The sequence below is a fragment of the Maniola hyperantus genome, chromosome 3 (genome assembly GCF_902806685.2).
Source record: "Maniola hyperantus chromosome 3, iAphHyp1.2, whole genome shotgun sequence".
NCBI lineage: Eukaryota > Metazoa > Arthropoda > Insecta > Lepidoptera > Nymphalidae > Maniola > Maniola hyperantus.
In genome coordinates, this window is record NC_048538.1 from 6,928,224 (window position 1) to 6,953,430 (window position 25,207).

A 25,207-nucleotide genomic window follows, 5' to 3' on the forward strand; every position below is an offset into this window, starting at 1 on the left:
GCGAATTATTGTAATAAAAGAACTTCCATAAGTCGCGAAATTTTGCATATACGTTAACTAATCCAACTCAAATGTAGACATGCTCTATTAAACTAATGTCTTCTGTGATTTTCGTAAGAATTACACGGACTTTCAAGGACAAAACAAAATCGTTATTAATCTAGAACGTTTGGTTCCGGTTCAAATAAGAAGCAAATTTCGTTTGTATGGAGCGCGCTCGAGAGAGATTCCTCTCAATTGCTTTTACGTCATTCACTAAGACTGAGATCTACTTAGCGTACCTACTTTGACTTTGCTCAGACTTAAGTTTCAGTTCATACTTAAGTTTAAGAAACAGATTTATGCAAGTATACAGGTGTTACCAGAACGCTAGCAAAAACTTGGCGTTATTGTTATACTGCCTAAACACAATCGAATACCAATAACCATTCGCCTCATTTTGTAGTTTTAGTGATGTAGTAAGTATTTTTCAAACCCGCAATGTATAGCGTGTAAAACTCGGGTCAAGGGCCCATTTACGACGCGGCATTGAGTGGCCTACTTAGGCAACATTCGTTGACCTCTAGTGTCAGTCAGATGTTTGATTTGCAATATATCATGAACTTTTACAAAATATAGGATTTTATTTTTATTTTTTGCGGTTTTTGTGGTATTATATCAGTAATCATCAGTACTATCACACCTGTCTTACTACTTGTCTACTTTTTGCTAGCGTTCTAGTTACACCCTATTTTACGCTGTCTCTTTTTAACTTTTTTGTCTTAAATCTGAGCAAAGTCAAAGTGCGCTCTATAGATCTCAACCTTACTCTAAAAATTTGGGCACAAAATATTTGACAGGCTCATACACAAGCTTTTCATACAGAGAGACTGATTTATAGATAAAAATACAAAAATACTGGAATAGCGAATTAAAAACAATCAACAAAAAATTCATAAGAAATGACGCAATGAGATTCATTCACGCGATCATAACATCAATAATACAAATAGTAGGTAGGTATAATCATCATTGTCTGCATATCAAAAGTACTTTTTTTTGTTCTGTTTATGAAAAAATTAGGGTAATACCCTAATTTTAAAATTATCTAAATTCGACAAAAATAAATATGAAGAATAACTTTAATATAATATATTCATGATACGATAATTTACTGGTAAGACGGGCAAGAATATGATGTTCATCTTTAAAATATTATTTACAAAAACAAATCACAAAAAATTGAGGCAAGATTTCAAAACTAACCATCATTCAGGTAGATAGGGCACGAAGATTTTTACTAAATAAACGGAATCAAAATAAACATTATAAAGTAAGTAGGTAAACAAATAAAAACACAGATTGGTGACTTATGCAAATGTCGCAAAATACAAATAAATAAAGAATAAGTGTGTAAAATTCAATAATATGCATAAAAATACTAACGGACTGAGTGTATAGAGATTGGAATGTATATTATCTACCTACTCTATGATTTAGAGGTAAATGCTTTAATGTACGTAAACGTTGCTGCTACAAAGAAATTATTAAGTATATTCAGTAAATACTTTTATCAAGTTCGCTTAATTTGATCCCCAAGGTATCATAAATTAATTATCATCCTAAGTTGATAGGTTAAAGTAGTGAATTAATATGAAAGCAAGGACCTCTATGGGTATACGGTCGGCCTCAGAATTCGAGTAGCGATTCCGCAAAACTGGCATACTGAACCAGTCGCACTTATGACCTTTATCTATAAACACACCACACACACTCAGATGTGCACTGCAAGTGAATTTGATCATTAAGGTGCTACACGAGTTTTGGTCTTTGACTGTACCTACTACGCATAATGGGTTCTCACGGGTTAACCATCAGGGGGCGGGATGTCTAGTGTTATAATAATTTTCATATAACACGTTTTTTGTTCGGAATATCGCTTTTAATGCGTAGTCTGCGTAGTACATAGATGCCATTGTATCAAAGAGTTTCAAATATTATGTTTTTCATTAAGTTAGCATTTAAGTAGTACTTACTTAATTTAAATTGCACCTTTAGTGAATGAAAATATTCTATGCTAATTGCGCCTACATAAAATATGACGCTTTAGAATTTCTGAAATAAATTATTTTTATTTACAGACATTAATAAAGTAAAAATTTTGTATTTTCTACATAATTGACACCGGTAACACAGTATCCTACTCTAACTTCTAGTTATTGTACTTCGTGGTAGCTTCACAATAATCTTAACTTAAGGCTGCGTCATTTGTATCGTTTCAGTTTATCGTATCTCCGTCGTGCAAGTCCTACCTACTTATAATATCTTAATCGTTAGTTTCTAAGCTTTATTTTTTAATATTTTTTATCTTGGGTCGTCAGTTAGACCATGTTTCGCGCGAATTCATACGCGCGTTTGGCGAGGAAGGGACTTTTGCTTCCACTTTACGCGCGAGCTTCAGAGCGTGTTCGGTGTTCACGTTCACGTATCAAGTTAAATGGAGCGGCATGATGCTCGCGCAACACCTTCTTCTGGCCGCAACGTACGCCCGTATACACTTAAAACGAATCGCGGCGAATTCGCCTCGTCTTAGGACGCAAAACAGATGATACGCCGATGGTCCTTACAAACAACCAGAATATGCCAAAGTTATTAGTTAGGCCTTTGTTAAAGATATGATACACTAAAAGGATACAAGAATGGATTCAGCCTAACGTGCACTGCGATTTATACGCGTTTTAAAAATAAATTGCTTTTCAATTGAGCAAATAAAACATGAGTTTTCAACTCTACCTAAAGCAAGAGAATTGAGTTTCGTTTTAAAGGAATATAACACCGATCGTCTAAAAGAGATCAGAACGTTCTGAACGTTTCTGAAACATAGCCTTAATTTTCAATAAGCTTAACTATGTACAAATACATGCATTGCAAAATCACAAACCAGCATACTTTAACGTCAGGTTTTAATATTCAATCTGCTATCTGTGGATAAGTTATTTGACAACGTTGTTATTAATTGTCAAAAGTTGTATCGCACACTGTCCAGTCGCGCGAAACACGGTGCGAACAACAGTGGATAGGTGTTACGTTCCGTCCACGTACAAATAACAAAGTTGCTAAGTAACATAATGACAAATAACAGATAGATTAATTATTGAAAGCCGATGTAAACTATGTACCAATTTATATAGCACCGAATTAAAAGTTTTCCAACCATTCTCAAATCGAAAATTGAATCTAGAGAGGTACTTAATAATCGAAGATAACTACAAAGTTCTGTTGCAAATTATCATCATCACAGTCTCACAGTAAACCTATTAATGCCGTTTCAGAACATATTTTTAATTTCAATTTTTTTTACATATATTAATAAAGTTAACTTAATTTACATATTATTATATTTACATTAATATCAAAACTTTAGAATCATGAAGTTTGATATAATATACCTATTGTATTTAATTGCGTTTAAATGGTTTCACTTAACTAATGTAAGTATTTCGGTATATAAGATGTATTTTATTTGATTTCGATATAGGTATATTATTTGAATTTGCTTTCTACTTTACATCGTCGTTAAAAAAATATTTATTCTTCTTACATAAGTATTATTTACAATAGAAAAATAAAAAAAAATCTCCTTATCTAATACTAAAATAAACACAGCTGAGTTAGAACTTGATTAAAATCATGAGAAGGTACAAACCTATTAATTGTACTTATTTTGGCATACATATAAGCCATGTCGATGCCCCTCGGGGTAGCTCAGTGTTTTTCAACATTTTTCATGACGCCTGCCATCATAGTATAGAAAAATATTTCACAGCTCCCTACCTTCCGCTGTTTCTTACTTGTATTTTTTATGTTACAAAATACCGTATCCGTACATCATTTTCAGAATTGCTTTTTAAATTACTTTATAAGGAGGTTGCAGTTACTTTTAAAATTGAAACTTTCAAAGTTATCGTTAAAAATCACTGGTCTAGCTCAACGTGCGTCCTAACATCCCGACTCGGGATTCCCGAGGGAGGTCCGTGCCAACCGAGTATTTAATTCGATATTTCGTATCCATTCTATATTTCGCACGTAATTTTTCTATATCCTTTTACCTATTAGACGCCTGTGGTTCGTATCCTATCCACATAGTTAGTACCTAAGGGATGATTTATGCCAACACACCGTCCCACCATCCCTTAGTCTCATGCGGAGTGAAAAACGAGTATAACACGATTCGGTCAAATTCTCAAGTCAGAGATTAAAATACGACCTAAGATCGCGGTTTTGAACCCTTTATAAAATTATTAATATATATTTTTAAATCACATCTCTCAATTGAATAGTTAATCAACCTAAATATTAATAGGTAATTAAGTATTTACAAATTACAAGCTTTATAACATTTTTTTAAAATACAACTAATTAATATTTATTAAAAATACAACCCAGGTACGAACCTGGTTCCTGTCTGCTGGCCTGGCTTAGAAACAAAGGTACTTACCACTGGATCCTGACCGCCAAATTTTCCTTTTCGAGGCTTTTGGAGGCTCGGGAAACATGAGCGATTTAAGTAAATAAAATCAATAAAAAAAATTGAGAATCGTAATAAGGATAGAACAAGTAAAGTTAGTTTCGATGACTCATGTTTTTTAATAATAACTGAATGAGAAGTTCGAGACTAACATTTCGTCATAATTGTAGAAAAGTGATGGGATCCGTATTTTGTTACACTTAACAGAATAGCCGTATTAAAAGATTTCCTAAGTTTTTTTGACAATTTTTATATAAAAAATCTGTACCAATGAAAATTCACGTAGAAACATCCGATACCGATAATAAACGTCTGTTTTAAGAATACGGCAGATTAATATTTTCATGTTGTAGTATCCAAAAACAACCACTGTTCTACGATCATGACGTTTTGGTCACATCACGTGCCAAGCCTGCGCATGCTCATAGCTTATGTTTAAAATTCCTGTACGCTCCTGATTGCTGTACTGACAATCTTACAGTTGGAAAGAACCCACCTAATCACTCTCAATACTTTACTTCCTTTATGAGATTCCCTTCCTCCGTTATCCTATTGTAACGATTCTGAGACTCTTATTTCATAGTTAATACAACCAAATGCTGTACGTTCATACTTAATATCAATTAAAGCTTAAACTACGTGAGTAACACGGTACGAGTGTTTTTCCTCTATCACCGTTTGTATCGTACGGTGCACATTCTCCGGCAAGTGGTCGAGCAGCATCCTAGGCATCACTTGTAGTTCCATGAAGTCCTCGGGACATGCCCACCGCATCTCGTACGTAGGTTCTTGCGTGCGCACTTTTCTATATAAAAAATAACATCGGCATTAAGTTTTGTTCTCTATGTGAAGTATTCCTCATTGCTGAGGGTCTGGACCCCTTTACATTGCTTAAAATTGGTACAAAGTGGTAGATGTTTTCTTGGGCTAATAACACAGAGAATTCAACGCCTAGAGTACGCATATTCAAGGTTTTGCATGAAACAAAATCGTAAAATGTTGGCGGGGGACAGGGGAGAATGCTTTGTTGTAATTGGTAGACTTAAAAGTGACGTGTGGCTAATAATAATGCGGTAGGCCGTGGGTTCCCATATCCTTTCACATAGATAACTACGACTCAACTACGAGTATCTAGGTAAGTGCTATTTCAACTCTTAGGTTAGTGATAGTAACCGAGACCAACGGCTTAACATGTTCTCCGAGGCATTAAGAAATTGAAAAAGCCAAATTCGGACCTCCAAATTCCCTCACCACCCATAAAGATGGGTAATGGAATGCCATATAGTACCCGACAGGTCATAATGGCAATCGGGATATGAGGCAGGGCATCACCATCCCGATTTTCATCTCGACCTGTCGCGTAGTATAGCTACTGACTTGGCATCAACGTTGTCAATCGCAATCGAATGATATGCGTTGCCACAATTAGACCAGACGTCAATAAATTTTGATATCAACCAAATAACGTAGGTACATCGTACACAAATCGGTCTATACTCTGTACCTAAATATCGTACTGTTTTTTCGATTAAATCAGAAATTATTTTGAATTTAAAGTTATAGAAGTCATAGTTTTCTAAATAAGTAATGTTGATTACCTTTCCTCATCCGATTCATTGCTTTGGTCAGACATAAACATTAGACAAGAAAAAATTATTGAAAAAATATTTTGTCTCTCAATTGAATGTCAGTACAACTAAATAACAGTAATATCAGGCGACAAACTCTCTTATAGATGAATCGCCCCACTGCAAGTTCAAGGCCAAGAGTTATTTGTCTCTGATGTAAGTACATATATCTTTCCACCAACGCGAAACGGCCGAAACTAATAATGATTAATCTAATCTTTAATCTGTCGATAAGTTACTTAGCAACGTTGTTATTAATGAAAAATTCAAACTATTTTATTTATATTACTAAGTCACCGGAAGCGGAGGTCTTACAGCCGTAATCAGAGTCGCTTAATCGTTACTTAAGTTTAGTTAAAACGGGACAGAGCTATATCTCTCACATAAATCTGTCTCGTATTAATTCAATCTTAAGTAACGATTAGCGACTCCTGAGTACCGCGGTAAGTCATGTACTTATAGTCCGCGACAGGTTGAGATGGCACTCGGGGTATGAGGCGGGGGGCGTCCTGCACACCCGAACGTCACCCGCGCTCGCCCGCATTCGGTTAAAGCGGGGGCTGTGCTGGTGTGCGGGACGTTCCCTCCCCGATTGTCATTTCAACCTGTCGCATACTATAATTTACTTACTTTTCAATCCCCATGCGCTTGCGTCGAACAATGTGCAAGATCCTGCCGGCTGTGAACAGTCGCGCCGAGGAAAACCGCCGTGCGAACACGTTCCTCGACACTAGCGCCGCCTCCTAAACATCACATGTAATATAACAATTTAGTGTACATATACATATACGGCCCTAGCCGGCGAAATAGACCACCTATAAATTACAAGACCACCACCGGGACACCAAGTTGTCCCGCTCTCCAAACGGGTAAGGAGGCCACGCCTCGAGGCTCATACCTCCGTTTGGCCAAACAGAAAAAACGGTGAAGATCCGAGCTGCTGTACCATATACAGTGGACTCTACTGCCCTAAGACAGATGCCTAACATGCGCGCCCTCAGCTCACCTTGAAAAGGGGTGAAACAAATAGTCCAGGGTAAAATCTGCCAATAAAACTCCTATTTATGAAACTAAACTGGTACCTAAACTATTTATGAAAACATGGACTCAAAATAAGTTAACATGATAAACTCTTTAGTTATTCCTATTTTATTCGAATTCATACGAAGAAGATTCGTTTAGCAAGTTTCATAAGGCCGCGGATACACTAGTAATTTTTGTAATGAATTTAGAATTTTGTAATGACATGATTAACTTACAACAATAATGTAAACACTCTTATAAGTACATTAATTTACCGTAGTAAAGTTGTCAGTTGATTAAGTAAACTACTTATGTGAGTAAAACTTACAGGTAGGTATAAATGCGCCTAAGAATCGGTTTAGTAAGAATGAAAAATCCGTAACAAATAATAAGAAAGTGAACCTAATAAACTTTTTAGAAATAGAACGAACGGCAGCACTGCTGTGTAAAAAATCATGCAAGAAAATACAAAAATTCAATGCAAATACAAAACTTCCAGACACAATTTCAACACTATGGAGCTAAATAAACGCGTGGCTTATAATATAACATTAAAAATATATTATACCAGAAACAGTTCACCAATAGAAACACACAATGATCAAAGGTGATTTCTAAGACTCCATATAGTCATTTTTAATATTTGCTACATTTTGAATTTTGACTTTAAAAAATAAAGGAAAAAATTAACACAGTCTATAAAATCCGGCTGAATTCAGATTTTTCGAGTCGATCAAGTCAAGCTGATAACAAGAATATAATATGTGAACTCTTTTAATTTAACCACACTTTAGGTACTGGTTACTTTAAACTTTACATTAGTCAAACATTCGACGTTAGGACGTATGGTGTGTGGGACTAAATTGATTAGTCCGCACGCCCCCGAAAAGTGATATGTGTCCACGGTCGGGTGACTTAAGAAATCAGGGGCCTCGTCTTCGCCGTAGGTAGGTGAGTTTCCCAATCCTAGCTGCAAAAGAGCATTGTTAGTCGTTTTTGGGGAGAGTGCAAGAAAATTGCCCGTCCCCTTATTCTCACGAGTTTCTCTCCCTTTCTTGACACAACTTTATGGACAAAGACGGACTTTGTAGACAGTTTAGATCACTGAGTAGGTTTAGATATATATGTTTGCTGTCGCTGTGGGTAGCGAAATCTTCCACATGATATGCCGTGGCTATAGGGATACGCGCCATAACCTCAAGTTCTCACTACCAGCAGCGGCAGTGAATCTCCTAGCATCCTAAATCTGAACAGGCCTAAATATGTATGTATGTATGTATATACATTATTGCACCACAGAAACACGAATGACAGGTTACAAAAAGAAATCTTAATAAGTAGGTACAAAAAGGCGGTCTTATCGCTAAATACCTACTTCGTCGTGTATAGCGTGCATAAAGGCGTCAATAACGTGGCGTACCTACCTAGTAACATTGCGTATTTTGGACGTCAAACAGGTTAGAAGCTTAAACGTATACCTACCATCACTGTCAAACAGTCACGTTAGAACACCAAACATGCAATAACAAATCTGTATTATTCAACGCGGCGTTCTGACGTTGCGTCAGAGCGTCGCGTACCTACTGCAAGCGCGCGCACTTTTGTGACAGATTCAAACTTGAATATTACTTACAACACAAAGCATCGCCATAGCGCGGCGCTATTACACGACGTTATTACGTCTTGGCGCGCGCTAAGACCTTGTCCAGAAGGAACAAATTCGCCGCTAATAATTTCGCACGAATTAATGCGTGCGTCGCGCAGCGTCGTACTGCGCGGGAATACATCACGTCCAGAGGCATCGCTTGAGTAAACTTGCGCGTAAATTGCATGCAGTTCGCCACAATCTCCGCGCATATTACAGTCGAGATACCAGAAACTCCTTGGATCATCCAGTTTACGCGTGAACTTTAGAGTGAGGGTTGTGAATACTGAATGGAATCCGCTCTAAATGCGACATGATTTGTGGCGAATTCGCTTCTTCAAGATAAGGTCTAAGTTCTTTTTGACGAAAGCTAATGATGATTTATGCTAAGACGTGGCGGGCACGAGCCTTGCCAGTTTATTAACTACTTTATGCTTCACCGTGTGGCGTCCGAGCACGGACGTGTATAAACTGTTTAATAAACTGGCACGGCTCGTGCCCACCACGAGTTAGCATAAATCATCCTTAAGGCTGTGAAATATAAACGTTAGTGTCACTCACGACAAAGATGAACACACAATGAATTCGAAGATGCGGTGATTCCCAAGCGGACGGCACACGGCACACGAAACCTGGTAAAAAGGCTCAACTGACAGCACTCACGGTGGAGACGCCCTGCACGAGCAGAGCGTCCGAGTCGTCGGAGTTGTTCGCTTCCAGGTCTTCGGGCCGCCGCCAGGTCGACTCCAGGTCCCGCGCTGGCACGCCGAACAACGCGTAACCGAAGCCGTTCAGCATTATCCGATACTGTAACAATTTGTGGACTGAACTTAGGTTTGCGCTCGACGACAATCAATCAGATCAGAGCAATGATGAGGTTAGGTTCGGTTGGAGCGCGCTTGCCTAGAAGATTGCCTTGAAGGTATTCAAATTATAAGTACTTAATATTATTCATGAAAACCACTAGAGTGAGGATTTGCACTTCGGAAAATAATGTTACGAACAAAACTTCAACGTTCAATTATTTCATGATTCATGAGTTCCAAATTCTGCTAAACTCTGAATATCCAAGTGTTTACATCAAAAATGGCTTTACATGGGCTGTATTACGATTGGAATAATGAAGTTTACAAAAGGGGTTTAAGTCTAGCCTAGTAGCCTAGTGGTTAAGACGTCCGCCTCCTATTCAGATTTATTTCCGGGCATGTACCCATAATTTTTTATATGCGTCTTAAACATTAAAATATCACTTGCTTAAACGACGAAGCAAAATATCGTGAGGAAACGTAAAGGAAGTAATTACTGCTTTGCAGGATCCTAATCTTTTTACGTTAGGTACTGTGGTTAAGCCACTACTAGATCTTACCTTAGGTAATTTGGTAGCATGTATAGTCTGTATGACTTTAGTTCGCAGGTTCTCTATACTGTGCACGCTGAGTCGCATCACTAGGTCATCGCCCACGCCGATCGACAGCACAAAACTCTCCGTGAACCGGGCTGCTTCGCGGCTTATGAGGCCCGCTGGAATGAGACGACAGGAAATTCAATTACAGTACGACAAGGCCCTCTTGGCACTTGAATGACATTGACAGGGGGGCGCTGTGAATATTCGAACAAAAACAAAGGGGACACTTGAGGGCAACGTTAGTTCCGATTTTTGCCACGCGCCAAGATAGCCTTGTCGCACTGTATGATCTACAATGGTAAGTTGACTTCTACATTTATCCTGAAGATGGTGGAGACGAGATGTGGTTTACTCCATAGACAAGTTCTTAATCCTATCAATAACCAGATAGGTAACTACTATTATTGTGTAAACGCTAAAACAAGATATTAACGCTTAGCCTCTAGCACGATCACTATACATACTAATATTATAAATGCAAAATTGTGTCTATCTGTCTGCTAACCTTTCACGGCCCATCCGTTCAACCGATTTTGACGAAATTGGTACAAAGATAGCTTGCATACCGGGGAAGGACATAGGCATTTTATCCCGGAAATTCCAAGAGTACCCACGGGATTTTAAAAACCCTAATACCACGCGGACGATGTCGCGAGCATCATCTAGTAAATGCATAAGTGTGTTTGTTTGTTGGTTTGTTGTTTTGTCTTTCAATCATGTCGCAACGGATCGACGTGATTTTTTACATGCGAATTAGTTACCTAAAGACCTGGAGCGACATAGGTTACTTTTTATTCCGGAAAATAAAAGAGTTCCCACTGGATTTTAAAAAACGTACCTAAATCCACGCGGACGAAGTCGCGGGCATTATTTAGTTCTGTATAAGTGTGTTTGTGTGGCTGTAGTACTTTTTATCATAAGAAAATTGAGTTTTTTACCTGGTGTCGAAAACGCAAACACTTTTAGGTGAGGATATTTTGGCCTTAATTTTAGCGCCACTAATACTGCCACTCCGGCACCAAGACTGTGTCCTGAAAGCAAAACATACTTTTCAAATAAACGTTTACTTAGCTTAATATCAGCTAATCTAAATATATAAAAGGAAAAGATGACTGACTGACTGACTGACTGACTGACTGATTGATCTACGCACAGCTCAAACTACTGGACGGATCAGGCTGGGTATGCAGATAGCTATTATGACATAGGCATCCGCTAAGAAAGGATTTTTGAAAATTCAACCCCTAAAGGGGTAAAATAGGGGTTTAAAATTTGTGTAGTCCACGCGTACGAAGTCGCGAGCATAAGCTAGTTGCTTTTATAAGATTAAAGATATAGGAAGAAACTACCGTATTGATTTCGGTTAGGGCGATAAATACTAAACTAGATTCTGTGAGCCTATTTTTAAATAAACTTTTATAAGTGCTTTTGAGTCATTAAAAGAATATACCACTAGTTCGGTAGGTATGCCTTTCTTACTGAGAACAACTAGCAAGTACAATACGCGACAGAATATAATGTACATCGACCTTTAGTTGAAGATAGCGGATTTGTAGAGCATTGTCTCTGTCGTTGACATAACGTGATATAGGTATGAGTGACAGAGACAGTACATTATTTGCTAGAGCGAGTCATATCCACGTTTTTTTATCATTTAAGTACATAATCTACTATAGTATACTTATTAGGAGTTTTTTTTTTGTACAGTGATCGTTTTAAGTACCTGTTAGTATAAGGTCATAATGTGGGAACTGCTGGAAAGTTCTGTCAAGCACCGGCATGAGTCGCCTCAACATTTTTGCGGCACCCATGGACATGCCTTTATGCGCTGCCGTGTCTTCTGGTAAACCTGAAAAATGTAGGTGTATTTGTAATCTAAATATATAAAAGGAAACGGTGACTGACTGACTGACTAATCTATCAATGCAAAGCTCAAACTACTGGACGGATCGGGCTGAAATTTGGCATGCAGATAGCTATTATGACGTAGGCATCCGCTAAGAAAGGATTTTTGAAAATTCAATCCTTAAGGGGGAGAAATAGGGGTTTGAAATTTGTGTATTCCACGCGGGCGAATTCGCGAGCATAAGCTAGTACAGATATATAAACATAAATAAATAATATTTAATTAAGTATAGTCTGCGACAGGTCGAGATGGCAATCGGGGTATGAGGCGAGGGGATGCACCGCACACCCGTACATCACCCGCGCTCGCCCGCACCGGGCTAGCGCGAGGGCTGTGCGGGTGTGCGGAGCGTCCCTACTCCAATTGCCATTTCGACCCGTCGCGGACTATACTCGATGATAATCATCATCATCATTGTCAACCGATAGATGTCCACTGCTGGACATAGGTCTCTAGGTGTAGGGACTTCCACACGCCACTTTCAGGCGGCGCAATGATAATATTTTAACATAATATACATAGAAGACTTAAAACTGGTCATTTACGTAGATTGTCGGAGACATTGTAGAGCGCTATCTCTTCTAATCTCGCACGTTTTATATCTTATATCTTACTCGTTACCGAACACGCATTTTATAAGTAAATTGGTACACCACGTAATATGAATGTAACATATTGTCTACGCTATTATAATGTTGTTGTTCTGTAATTGTGCTAGCAAAGATTCGAAAAACTTACCATCTGCTTCAAATTTTTCCGATCCGGCTGTGAAATCCGTGAATATGTCTCTTAACGATATTGATCCTCGAACTGCTACCACTATGCTCTCGCGATCGTGATCCGCTATCACGCAAAACGGTAACTGAAACAATAAAATTGCATATTAAACAGTGTGTTTTTAGCTGGGTCAGTAGGTACGGGGAAATCTAAAACCATAGGAGATACAGGGACACTGGGACACCATAGCGACATCGCTGGCTACGTCCATGGCTACTTCTGGCTACCTACCGTAGCCAAATGAGGTTACCAAACAACAACACAACATTAGCCAACACAAACACAGTGGCGTCCGTCCTGGCGATCAGTTGGCCACTGAGTGAGGGAGGCGTTTTGTGTGTTGTTTCGGATTGACTATGCTGCGTAGGCCCTACTGGCCGCTACAGCGTCACCGGGGGGGTTGGCGAGCGCGAAGCTCCGCCTGGGGGTGAGCCCTAGGGCTCGAAGAAATAATACGAGAGGTCGGGGGGCAACGTCCTCCTAAGGGCGCCTCCTGTGAGGCTCGGACCACGGCTTAGGATGACGTTGGGATGGGTTGAGTTGTCGGTTTTGTTGGTTAGTCCGTACGCCCCCGAGGCCGTGGCGTGAGCCCACGTCCGGGTGACGTTAGAAATCGGGGACCTCGTCTTCGCCGGCGAAGACGCTGTGATGAGGTTGAATTGTGTAGCCCTACGAGATAGGGTGCATTGTCGGTCATGATTTGATCGTCGGGGTCATTAAGGACGTGCTTAGGGCGTCTTTTATCTGGGGGGTCGTTTCGGTCAGGGGTGTAAGTCGCTGCCTCAACTATTAGGGGGTTGGGGTGTCTAATGGCTTTCTCAAAATAATTTTTGGAAAGCTGTTTAAAGTAATGAGCTATTGTCGGGAGTTGGAGGTCTCTGTGGAGGTCCACGTTGCGCATGTACCACGGGGAGCCAGTGGCCGTACGCATAAACTTATTCTGTAGGACTTGGAGAGGTTTGAGAGAGGAGGGCGGCAGGTGTGCAAATGCAACACAGGCATAAGACATTATTGGGCGGATGCACGTTTTGTATAGCGTGACTTTGTGTCGAAGTGACATTTTGCTCTTTGCGCAAATCATGGGGTAAAGACGGGAGAGCACATACGCTGCGTTCTTGCGGACTCTACGAATGTGCGCGGCGAAGCTCATCTTGTCATCAAAGGTTACACCCAAGTACTTGGTATTAGTTTGCCAGGGAATGGGGCGGTCGTAAAGAGTTATTTCAGTCTGTCGAAGTTTGTATTGTGATTTCCTTTTGGACTTTTGAAAGAGCACTGCTGCGCTTTTCTCCGGGTTAACCTCTATCCTCCAAAGGCGGAACCAGTGGCCTAGGCTACTGACTGCCTTTTGGAGTCGAGCTTTAACGTTCCGGTAGTTTAAGTCGGAGCTATATAGAGCGGTGTCATCCGCGAACTGGGCTATATGAACATGAGGGGATCTGGGAATGTCGCTGGTGTACAGCGCGTACAAAAGTGGCGAGAGCAGGGAGCCCTGAGGGACTCCTGCTCGGAGAGGTCTTGGGGAGGATAGGGTCCCATCCAGACGGTAGCGAAAAGTTCGATTGGTGAGAAATTCTCGTAGTAAACGTACGAGTCTTTCGGGCACGCCTAGATGGTAAAGCTTGTAGATCAAGCCGGCGTGCCACACCTTGTCGAAGGCTTTGGCTACATCGAAGAAGAGGGCTCCCGTTGGGATACCTCTCGTTTTGAATCGGTTGAAGCCGAGAAGGATGTGCTCCGTGAGGCGGTGCACTTGATGAACACATGAGTGTCTGGTTCGAAAGCCAAATTGCTCGTCGTTGAGGAGGTTTTTCTCCTCTACGACGGACCTAAGTCGATTAAGGATAACTTTCTCATACACCTTGCCAAGGGTGTTGAGCAAACTAATGGGGCGGTAGCTAGTAGGGAGGTTCCTAGGTTTCCCTGGCTTGGGGATGCCTATAACGGTAGCTTCTTTCCACCTGTCGGGGAAGGAGCATCCTGCCATGAGGGTGTTAAAAATTACAACCAGGAGGTTGATTAATACGTCAGGGAGTAACTTTAGAGTTTTGTTATTAATAGAGTCGGGGCCTGGGGCTTTTTTGGCGTGAAATTCTTTGATAATTTGACGAACTTCGCCGCTATTTGTCGGGAGGATTGGATCGCCACCTGGGGCGGAAGAGAAGATAGATGCTAGTTTGTTTTCAACTAGTTCTATGTGGGACTTGTCTACAGAGATGGTGCTCGGGGAGCATTGGGCTTCTAAGCTATCGGCCAAGCATTCGGCCTTATCGACATCTTCAAAGGCGGGCGGTTGATTGGGACGTAAAAGCGGAGGAGTGGCCGAGACAGGGTCGGCTTTGAGAGCTCTCGCCAGGCTGTAGTAGGCTACATGCGATGGCTTGAGCTCACTCAGCTTCCTGTCCCATTGTTCGTCGCGGAGTTCGGCAAGGCGAGCCTTTACCTCCCTCTGGGCTCTCCAGAGTTCTCTCCGGTTGTCGGCGTTAGGACATGCGTCATGGGCTCTACGTTTAGCGTTTTTGATGGTGATGAGTTCTCTGGCGTCGTCCGGCAACTGTCGACGGGTGAAACCGTTCGGCATCTGTCGGGAGCAGGCGCTTAGAGCATCGCGGATATGATTAGTAAGGTGCAGTGAGGCTGCATGCGCTTCATCTAGGCTACCTATAATGTCAGGAATTTGAGAGATGTGCACTGAGTCTATAGACTTAAGATGCTCTGAGAGCTTCTTGAAGTCAATGACTGTTTTGGTCGGGGGGGCCGCGGTGGGCGGGGGTCCTAGCCGCAATAGGACGGGACGGTGGTCTGAGCCTAGCTCGGACAGCACCTCCAAAGGACTCACCTGAAGGGCGATGTTCTTTAGAAGAGCTATATCGAGTATGTCCGGTCTGTCTGTTGAATTGTCGGTCATTGGATAACGAGTCGGTGTGTCAGGGGCTATAACTATGAAGTTAAGATCGGGGCGGTGCGTCAGTCTTTCGAGTTGGCGTCCTCGTGAGTTCGGGGAGCGGCAATTCCAACTTTGATGTTTGGCGTTAAGGTCTCCGGCCACGATAACGGAGTCTCCTAATGAGAGAAGTGCGCGGATGTCACTTTCTAACAGATCTTTCGAGGGAGAGAGATAAACGGATGCTAGTATGACCGACGGATGGCCAGTCATACTCACCTGACATATGGAAGCTTCCATGTTGGTTAGTTGTGGAGGATCGAGAGGAGTGCAGTGAAGAGCCCTTCTGTAGTATATGGCAGTGCCACCCTTAGCAGTGGCCCTGTCGTTTCTGACTATATTAAAATTAGCAATTCTGGGATTACTTCTACTAGGTTTCAAGAAGGTCTCTTGCACTAGAAGAATGTCGGTTTGATGTGCACATACAAATTCGCGGACTTCGTCCATTTGGTCGATAAGGCCGTTCGCGTTGTAGAACGCGACTACTAAGGAGTGGGGTTTTAATCTACCTTTGGTCGTACTATCCATTATGGGTTGCTTTAAGGTTATTAATGGAGATGAGCAGACCCAAGTGTTGGGTAATAGCTAATTTGGGATCCTTCCTGAAGGTCCGGGCGAAAACTTCCATCTCCACTATATCAATAGAGGCGAGGACAGTTTCGATTAAGTGGAGATTATCCGCAGCGTTAGTCGCCGCGGATGAATGGAGAGAAGGCTCTGCTTGGGGCTGGGGCGTAGGCGCGGAAGCCTTTACCGGGGCTGATTGGGCGGGCTTGGCCGGGGCTGGTTGGGCGGGCTTTGGCGCAGGGGGGTTAGCCCTGGGAAGGGGTTTTTCCCATGCGTTGGTGGCCGGAGCCGGCGCAGGGACGAATTTCTGGGCGGGTTGGGGAGCTGCAGCAGGTTTGCGGCCGGCCGGTTTGACCCTTCGCTTTTGCTCCTTGGGGGCTTTAGGGCATCCGCGATAATTCGCGGTGTGCCCTTGAGACCTGCAAAGAACACAGCTCGGGGGTTCCTCGGTAGGTTGCTTCCTGGGGCAGTCGGAGGTGCCGTGGTCCCCTAGGCACTTAACGCACCTGGGGTGGGCGAAACAATTCCTTGCGGAATGGCCGTACATCTGGCAGCGATGGCACTGGCCCATCCTGCCGCGGTTACGGGGGGGCTCTATTTTAAGACCCGTGAGGCGACACACCGATGTGATGTTATTGATTTTCTTACCCGCGGGGGTAAGTTCGAGGGTTACGAGCACCATCTCGTAGGGGGCTTTGGTTCTAGGATGGTACATCCTGTGAACCTCTAGTACTGGCAGCTCCTGGGAAAGGAGGTCTGTCTTTATGTGGTCGGTGTTCAGCTCCTTCGGAAGGCCGCGAATGACTACGCGTAGAACGCGTTCGTCGGGAAGAGCGTAGGTATGGAACCCTACATTCTCTTGACGGAGAGTCTTGGTGAGGAGGCGATGGTCGCCTGAAGTCGGACATTGGACTTTGATTCCAATGGCGGTCGAGCGGGCACTCGTGAACGAGATGCCCCGCTGGTCTAACAGTGGCAAGATGCGCTGCCAGCTGAGTTTTTCCCTAATAAAAAGGGGAGGGACCTTTTCCCTTGGCGAATCCTCCATGGGGGAGTCTTCCGACTCCTCCTCGGGGGTTGCCTGGGAGGTTGTGGGTTGAGTACCGGGCCCTGAAGGGGCTGCAACGCCCACCTTTTTAGGTGGGTTTGCGTGGGACTTGGAGGCCTTCAGCTTTCGCTTCTGGGCCTTCGTCTGTACAGTCGTAAATTCCTCTGTTTCAGAGGAGGCTGGGGACGTCTCGGAGTGTGGCTCCTTAGGCGGGATCGGTGTTTGGGCTGAGGGCCCAGCTGGGGTTTTGGAGTGAGGCTCCCTATTGTCTGTCGGTGTCACTAACGGGGTATCGTCCTCCATGGCCATGGCCGAGGGAGGAGATGCCGGGGGTTGGTCAAAGCGCGCAGGCTGTCTAGTGGGGTCTACCTTAAATTTATTAAGGTAGATGGGGTTTCGGTTTTTGAGGTCGGCGATTAGTGCAGTCATGTCCAGGTCTTGCCAAATGGTTTGGGGCAGCTCCGGGCCCTGATGGGGCCCGGAAGTAGGTTGGTCGGGTTGTTGAGGGCCCATAGTGGACCCGGTGGCTCGAATAGGTCCCCCCTGCCTAGACAGGGGGGTGAGTACCTACGGTGTGGCCCTGATATGTGTCCCCGCCCTTGGGTGACGGGGGTGTGAACCTATGCTGCGCTTAGACTAGTGTACTCACGGAACCTAGGCTCTAGAACTACACTACACTATACACAACGCAGGAACAATCGAAGCACTGGCAATCCAGGGCACTTGCACTGACACTGGCGAACTCGCGCGAGAGAGTTCAAACCGGTACCGAGAAACGGAGCGCATCAGCAAACGTCCGCACGGGGCGGAAGCCGAGCACGGAATCGTCGTGAGGGAGGCGTAAGTCATAACTTACTTGTATACAAAATACTCGCGACTGAGCTATGCGTCGCCAGGTCGCCAGAGTAGTAGAGAGCCGGTCGGTCGTGCCTGTGCTTCTAAATTGGCGACGCTGCCAGACAGTAACCAAGTTTCAATACGAATTGTTTGAATACGTAGCCGGCATGGTCGCCATGGCGTCCCAGCGTGTTAGCGCTCTATAGCGAATGTCAAAGTACCTCAAAGACGCGGTTATTGAATGATGCGAATATGATGTCATCGGCGGAGAGCTTCGACATGTACTTGACTCCGGCGAAGTGGCACAGGCAGCAGTTGTCGTCTGTCACTATTGAGTTCTTTGGCCTGAAACAAACGAACAGTGCTTTAGGTTCATTTAGGTTACTCAGGAATCTCGCACTGACTCGTCCTGGCTAAATATTTATAAATACGCACAAACGATACTTTTGAGGTACGGAACCCTAAAAAGCGTGGATTTGACTCACTCCAGCAATGCGCGGGGCTGTAATTGCACAGTTATGGCATAGTACCTATTATTGTAAATTGAACATTTGGAAAGATTTCAAAAATAATAAAATTAAGATAGGTAAGTAGGCAGATAGGTGCCTACAGGGTTTTACGACTCGATCTCTTCATATACTGTCTTTAGTAACGGCACTTAAATATTTTATGAATGGAATCTTTATTAGGTATATTAGGTACTCAGTAACATTCAAACCGTCTGTTGTAGACATTAAAAAATTAACGGCAATTCGACGAACGTCACGAATTTAGGCATTCAACTGGCCAGACATGAGACAACATTGGGGCTAATTATCGTCTGTCCGTTAGAACTTAGAGGTCGTATTATTTTTATTAAAATTATCGCTTACAACGACCCAAACCGTACAGGAGTACAAAAGTCGCACGAAACTCATTTTCTAATTTCAAAAAATATGCATAATTCAGTAAGATTTGGCCGTAACGTTTAATCAAAGAAATGCTGACGTGACCTCTACGCTCGTACGTTTTAATTTTAATGCCATGTTAAAAATTACTAGCGTCTATATATCCATATTTTTGACCTAAAAACTTTCATGAGTATTTTTTTTAATTTAACTAAATAAAAATACTAAAACAATAAAACGTACGAGCTCAGATTAAGGTGTACTAAATCTAATGAGACCAAAATTGTCTATTTTGTAACCGTCTGGTACCTAAAATAGGTTATCACCCGAAAAAAAATTCAGGAATAAAATGTTGGCAAATGCCTACTGGACTTGCAACTCTCTTTATCTTTCACGAGGAGAAGGCAGCGAAGCGGCGTGAAACAGATAGCATTTTTTAAAATACCTAAGTACTCGCGTCGCGTTTTGTCACGTCAAAGTATAGAGACTTACCTACAACAACAACAGGTCAAGTGTCGCGCCAATTTGCAGAAACCAGTAAAGCAGTGTCGGTACAAAACGTATGGCCACCCGTACGCGGCTATCGAAAGCCTGAGGTAGTGCAACGCGTCGTCCAGATTCATCCAAGGTGGTGTTTCTGAGAATACTTTGTTGACATCAGTGGTGTAAATCGGCTCCTCATCATTGAGCATCTGTATCCGCCGCATCTCCCTCGTTTCGCGCTTTTGACGTACGCGGAGAAGGACGCAGCCAGCTACCACGTCCGATGGGACTAGGTCTGTTGATCTGAATAAAGCGCTGAGTAGTGCTGTAAAAGAGGAGCACGTGGTTTAATTTAATACTAGAATCCTCTTGGGACTGAGTAAAATTTTTCCACTATAAAAAGTAGCATTTCTCTTGTGTAGAGTCCAAAGTCATCTAACTATGCCTATGCGGCCAATTTATTTCCAGTAGAAATTGCTTTCCAAACTGGTAGTAATCATGACAAGAAATAAATACCTATTTTGCATGTTCAGTATAATAATAAAAAACCAACAAAATCGGTCCAAATGTTGCGAAAACTAAAATCAGACTAAATTCTTAAAAACAGTTGTTTGGGTTTCGATAGCGTGGCAGATATTTCGAAATAACAGATAGAAACTTCAGTTTCAATTAATTTACTTACCAGCAACCTGTTGAAAGGCCTCCTTCCCATGTTCGTCTCTTTTTAACCAGCAGAAAGCCCACCTGAATCTTCTTGACCATAGCCCAGTCACTTTTCTATGGTGTCGGACTTGGTTTGGTGTGTCCTGCATATCGCCATAATTGACTGAGCCCAGCGGGTCGAACACCATGAACAAACCAAATACAGTTAGGGCTAGTTGGACCCAATTGAATAGGACTATACCTGAAATGATGATAAAGTAGATAAGTATAATCTAGAGTTGTTTAATTTTATACACTCACACACATCTCCTCGTGTTTAAGAATACAATCACAACTCTCTAGCAAACTCATGTACGAGTAGGTAGGTACACTACTACTTAGGTTTATGATGAATATACCGCTGAGAGTAGGTAATAGGGTATTTAACACTTTTTTGAAAGGTAATTAATTTGATCCTAAATTGATAAAGTAGGTACCAAAAAATTTACATAAATTTTATTCAATCGATAAGTGCAATCAAAATGCATTTCAATTTTGCATTTCAAATTTCGCCGCGAAAACGCTGCCCGCCATCGTTTTAGGTTCATGAGCTTCGATGACGTCACATGGATTGTCAAACAACAACATTTTCTTAGTAAAATACATTAGAACTTCAGTCCATGTGACGTCACCATACAACCATCACGTTACAAAATAGTAGGTAGATATATGCAATCGAATCGAAAAATTATACCAGAATATTAATAACTAGCTGATGCCCGCGACTTCGTCCACGTGGAATTAGGTTCTTAAAAATCCCGTGGGAACTCTTTAATTTTCCGGGATAAAAAGTAGCCTATGTCACTCTCCAGCTCTTTATCTATACCCATGCAAAAAATCACGTCAATCCGTTGCACCGTTGCGACGTGATTGAAGGACAAACCAACAAACAAACACACTTTCGCATTTATAATAAGAGTACTGATACTTAACAGTAAGTTCCAGGTAATTAAGTATTCTGGTGATATCATAATGATTTTATAGATGTTTAAAAATAAAAAAACATAGTTATAGGAAAGGTTGCAAATAATACTTACTTTGTATAACAATACTAGAAAACTTATCCTTTACAGTACACTGTATGAATTCACAGAACATCCACATGGTCCCCATTACGTTCAACCCAACTTCGGGCAACACTAAAAATACTCTGAAACAAAACATAATTGAGAAGGTTAATTTTCGCACTTTAGGGATGTTCCAATCCCTAAAGGTGTAAAATAGGGGTTTGAAATTTGAAAGTCCACGCGGATGAAGTAGCGAGCATGAGCTAGTCTTATGGTATTTGTTGGTATCATAGTTTCAAAAGGCAAAACAGTAAGGCTATCAAACACTTAATAACGGAAGTAATCGGTCTCAGTAGATGAAAACGCTCATGCGCGCCCTTTTACAAGGGTAGATTAGAATAAAGGAAGGGTGCGATCGCGATAGGGTGGCCATTATGGGCCCCAAAAGAACAAGGGTGCTTATCAGATTTGTGCTTCCATAGATTTATATCTCAGATATGGAGCTTGAAAGCTTCATTTATAATCCACACTAATTTTATAAAGAATTTTGTTGTATGTAGGAGGTAATCAGCGGAACTAAAATTCCGATTCTGAAAATTTTCGCACTGAGGTTACCCCCGAGTGCTATCGCGCGGACGAACTCGCGGGCAATAAGCTTGTGCATTGATATAATACAATGGACCCATCGACTACAAAGGCGGGTTGTAGTTCATTCTGTCTTTGACTAAGATCAAGTAAGAATATGAACTACCAAAATATTTAAACTATTTTCGCAGGGTGTCGTAATGTTAGAATGTATGTAAAAGTACACACAGAAATAGAACCTTGTTTTATTAAGTAGCTTCGTAACAATACATAAAATACGTATACCTACTTATATTGAGAAAACTAATTAATGCTAATTCCATCACGCTCTAGTTCATGGAAAGCGTACGAAAGGTCTAAGCGTATTTTTCACTGAAAGGTAACTTGTAGTAAGTAAGTATATGTCGTAAGTAGGGAAACGTTGCCTAAACCTTCAGATGTGCGCTTGCATTATGTGATTTAATACAATAATGATGTACATTATTATATAATAAGAGATGAATATAATAAAATACAATGATCGTATTGCGCGAATAAAAACAGATAATAAAATAAATGGGTATTTTAATTAATCTATCATCAGTCATACTCATCACTAACAGACAAGGTTAATCCAGTATAGCGTTTTTGCATAGTTTTATGTAATCACGATGATTTTACGTATATTTACTTAAAATATACTTAGTATTTGCAATAAAGACTTATCACAATGCAAATTACATTTCGATGAAATCAATTCCGGGAACATCAGATTTAAGTACTTCAATCCCGTTATTCATTCATTTAGTTAGTCATTAATTCAATGGCCACTTCGATTTCTATAATGAAGACAGAAAATTAATTACAGTGCGACAAGGCTCTTTTGACCATATAGCATTGTCCATTCTCCTTTAAACGGTAGACCGTTTAGAGGAGATTCCATTGTCCATTCTCCTTTAAACGTAGCGAACTAATTTGTAGCCTCAGTTGAATGGACACCTAAACCACAATGAGCCTAAAAGGACGCAAGTTTAAAAAACCCATACGTCTACGTCCACAAGCCACACGTGAGATTAGGTGTTCTCGTATGTAACCAATCCTAATTAGGTATTTTATTTATCTACCTAATACGTTTTAAACTTACATGGAAAAAGAGAAAATGAAAATAGATAATCGAGTGTATAATACACGATTGATCAAAGCCCAGAATTTTATTAAAGTTGGCTATTAAGAGTATGTTAGACACTTTTTATTAGTCATCAATAATAATAAATCAATTTTTATGAGTGGATGTACGATCATCATGCGTCAACATATCTAAAACTAAAGCTTGAAATATTTACCTAATAGATTTTTGACTCTCATTTATTTATTTTTCTCATTTTTATCATATTTTTAAAAAAACAACAAACAATAAAATAACAGAAGCAACAAAAAAAAATTAAAGTAATGTAACAGAAAATCAAATAACAGGAACAACAAAAAATAAAATAAAATAAAATAAACAACAGAATATAAAGTAACAGAAACAACAGAAATTAAAATAACAAGAACAACAAAAATTAAAGTAACTGGAACAAAAAAAAAAAAACAATAATTAAAAATATGATAAAATGGATCCCACTAGCAGCGGGCTAGGATCCAAGCTGCCAATGGTCAGGGCTCCAGAGTGAGGAACCTCCTCACAATGCGTGCCGTCTCAAGAACCACTGCCTTCTGTATCTTACCCTTGACCCAACAATTAAGCGATAGTTTCTTAAGATGTTGGTCGAAACTATTCGCAATAAGACCATGGACTGATACAACTATCGGTACAATAATCGTTGAGTCAACACTCCACATGGCGGTAATCTCGTGAGCCAGGTCCAAGTATTTTGATACTTTTTCCTTTTCTGCTTTCACTAGGTTATCATCATGAGGAATAGTAACATCAACAATTATTACCTAATAGATTATTATTAATGTGTCCAATATTCTTTAGGAAAATGCAACTTATTATTCTTTATGAAAATCTTCTCGTTGTACGGTACCAGAGATAATATATTAACAAATATATTATCTCTGACGGTACCTACGGGTAAAATTTGAGTCCAAACTGCCTATGAGTGCTCATAGGCAGTTATGCATTGCATACGAGTAAGTACTTGAGAGGACATTGAAGCCGATGCGCAGTGGTCTTTTTTGACTACAACTCAAACTAAGCTGTATTTACTTTAGGGGTAAAGATAGAAAGGCGGTGGCCCATGGCACGCCCTTCGAGTCTTCTTCTAAGTTTTCCTTACATTCATTATTATCGTACACCTACTAAGTATTTCAACCACATGCCAAGTAGGTAATTAAAGCTCACTTTAAGTTGATATCAAATAACGAATCGATTGACACCTTATTCATCAAAATCGGCTGACTAGTTTAGGCACTACGGTACGGTGGAACATACATAAACATACACACATACCTACATACATAGACTGCTAAAATCATAACCATTCCTTTTGGCTTTGCCGTATTCGGGTAAAAATAACGCAATCCATTCCGTATACGTTGAACGTCGCGAGAGGACTGGGCACAATATAGTATACCCATATTACTTACTTAAGTAACAATAAAGGTGAGACGAGCTTTCTGACGTCCGTCTCTGTGATGGTGCCTCTTGCGGACTGTTGCGCCAGCGCTGCTAGCAGCAGCATCAGGCAGGCTTGCAGCGTCAGCGTGCCGCACAGGTACAGCCGCACGAAGGAGCCGCCGTGCCAGTCTTCCGTTTGGCACTGCCATGTTATAGGATACAGGACCTCCACTACCAGGGCGATAAGGACTAGCCTGGAAACAAAGTTAGTCTTAAATGGATGGTTTCGACAAATCTAATAAATTGGGCATTGGTAAACTGGGGATGTTGAAAACCAAATCTGATAAAAAATCTTTTCAAAAACCGACTTCCAAAGCCTATATCTAAATAGGTCACCCGTCAATTTCTAGATTATTAGGGTTCCGTACGTCAAAAGGATAAAAGGAACCCTTATAGGATCAGTTCATTGTCTGTCTGTCTGTCCGTCTGTCCGTCTGCCGTGTCTGTGAAGAAAACCTATATGGTACTTCCAGTTGACCTCGAGTCATGAAATTTGGCAGGTAGGTAGGTCTTCTAACACAAATAAAGGAATAAATCTGAAAACCGTGAATTTGTGGTTACATCATAAAAATATTAAAATGTGTTCATGAACAAATAATTAGTATTTTCAATTTTCAAATAAAGGTACCAAGTGAGGTATCATATGAGGGTTTT

General features: G+C 41.2%; 1 protein-coding gene across 5 annotated transcripts in view; it reads right to left on the minus strand.

Moving 5' to 3' along the window:
- Positions 1-565: 565 nt before the first annotated feature.
- Positions 566-25,207, minus strand: part of inaE (inactivation no afterpotential E) — a 79,684-nt gene continuing 55,042 nt past the window's right edge. For 2 of the 5 annotated variants that reach the window (XM_034984873.2, XM_069509626.1), the window contains exons 3-15: positions 24,523-24,747; positions 21,397-21,509; positions 20,340-20,561; positions 19,667-19,982; positions 18,509-18,632; positions 12,853-12,976; positions 11,932-12,057; positions 11,147-11,239; positions 10,170-10,324; positions 9,458-9,610; positions 6,766-6,878; positions 6,106-6,126; positions 566-5,312 (exon numbers count right to left, since the gene is read on the minus strand). In XM_034984873.2, the coding sequence (XP_034840764.1) occupies positions 5,138-5,312; positions 6,106-6,126; positions 6,766-6,878; positions 9,458-9,610; positions 10,170-10,324; positions 11,147-11,239; positions 11,932-12,057; positions 12,853-12,976; positions 18,509-18,632; positions 19,667-19,982; positions 20,340-20,561; positions 21,397-21,509; positions 24,523-24,747 (1,960 nt within the window). In that variant the 3' untranslated portion in view covers positions 566-5,137. The remainder of the gene's footprint in view (positions 5,313-6,105; positions 6,127-6,765; positions 6,879-9,457; positions 9,611-10,169; positions 10,325-11,146; positions 11,240-11,931; positions 12,058-12,852; positions 12,977-18,508; positions 18,633-19,666; positions 19,983-20,339; positions 20,562-21,396; positions 21,510-24,522; positions 24,748-25,207) is intronic. The other 3 variants (XM_069509627.1, XM_069509629.1, XM_069509628.1) reach the window with 3 other exon arrangements.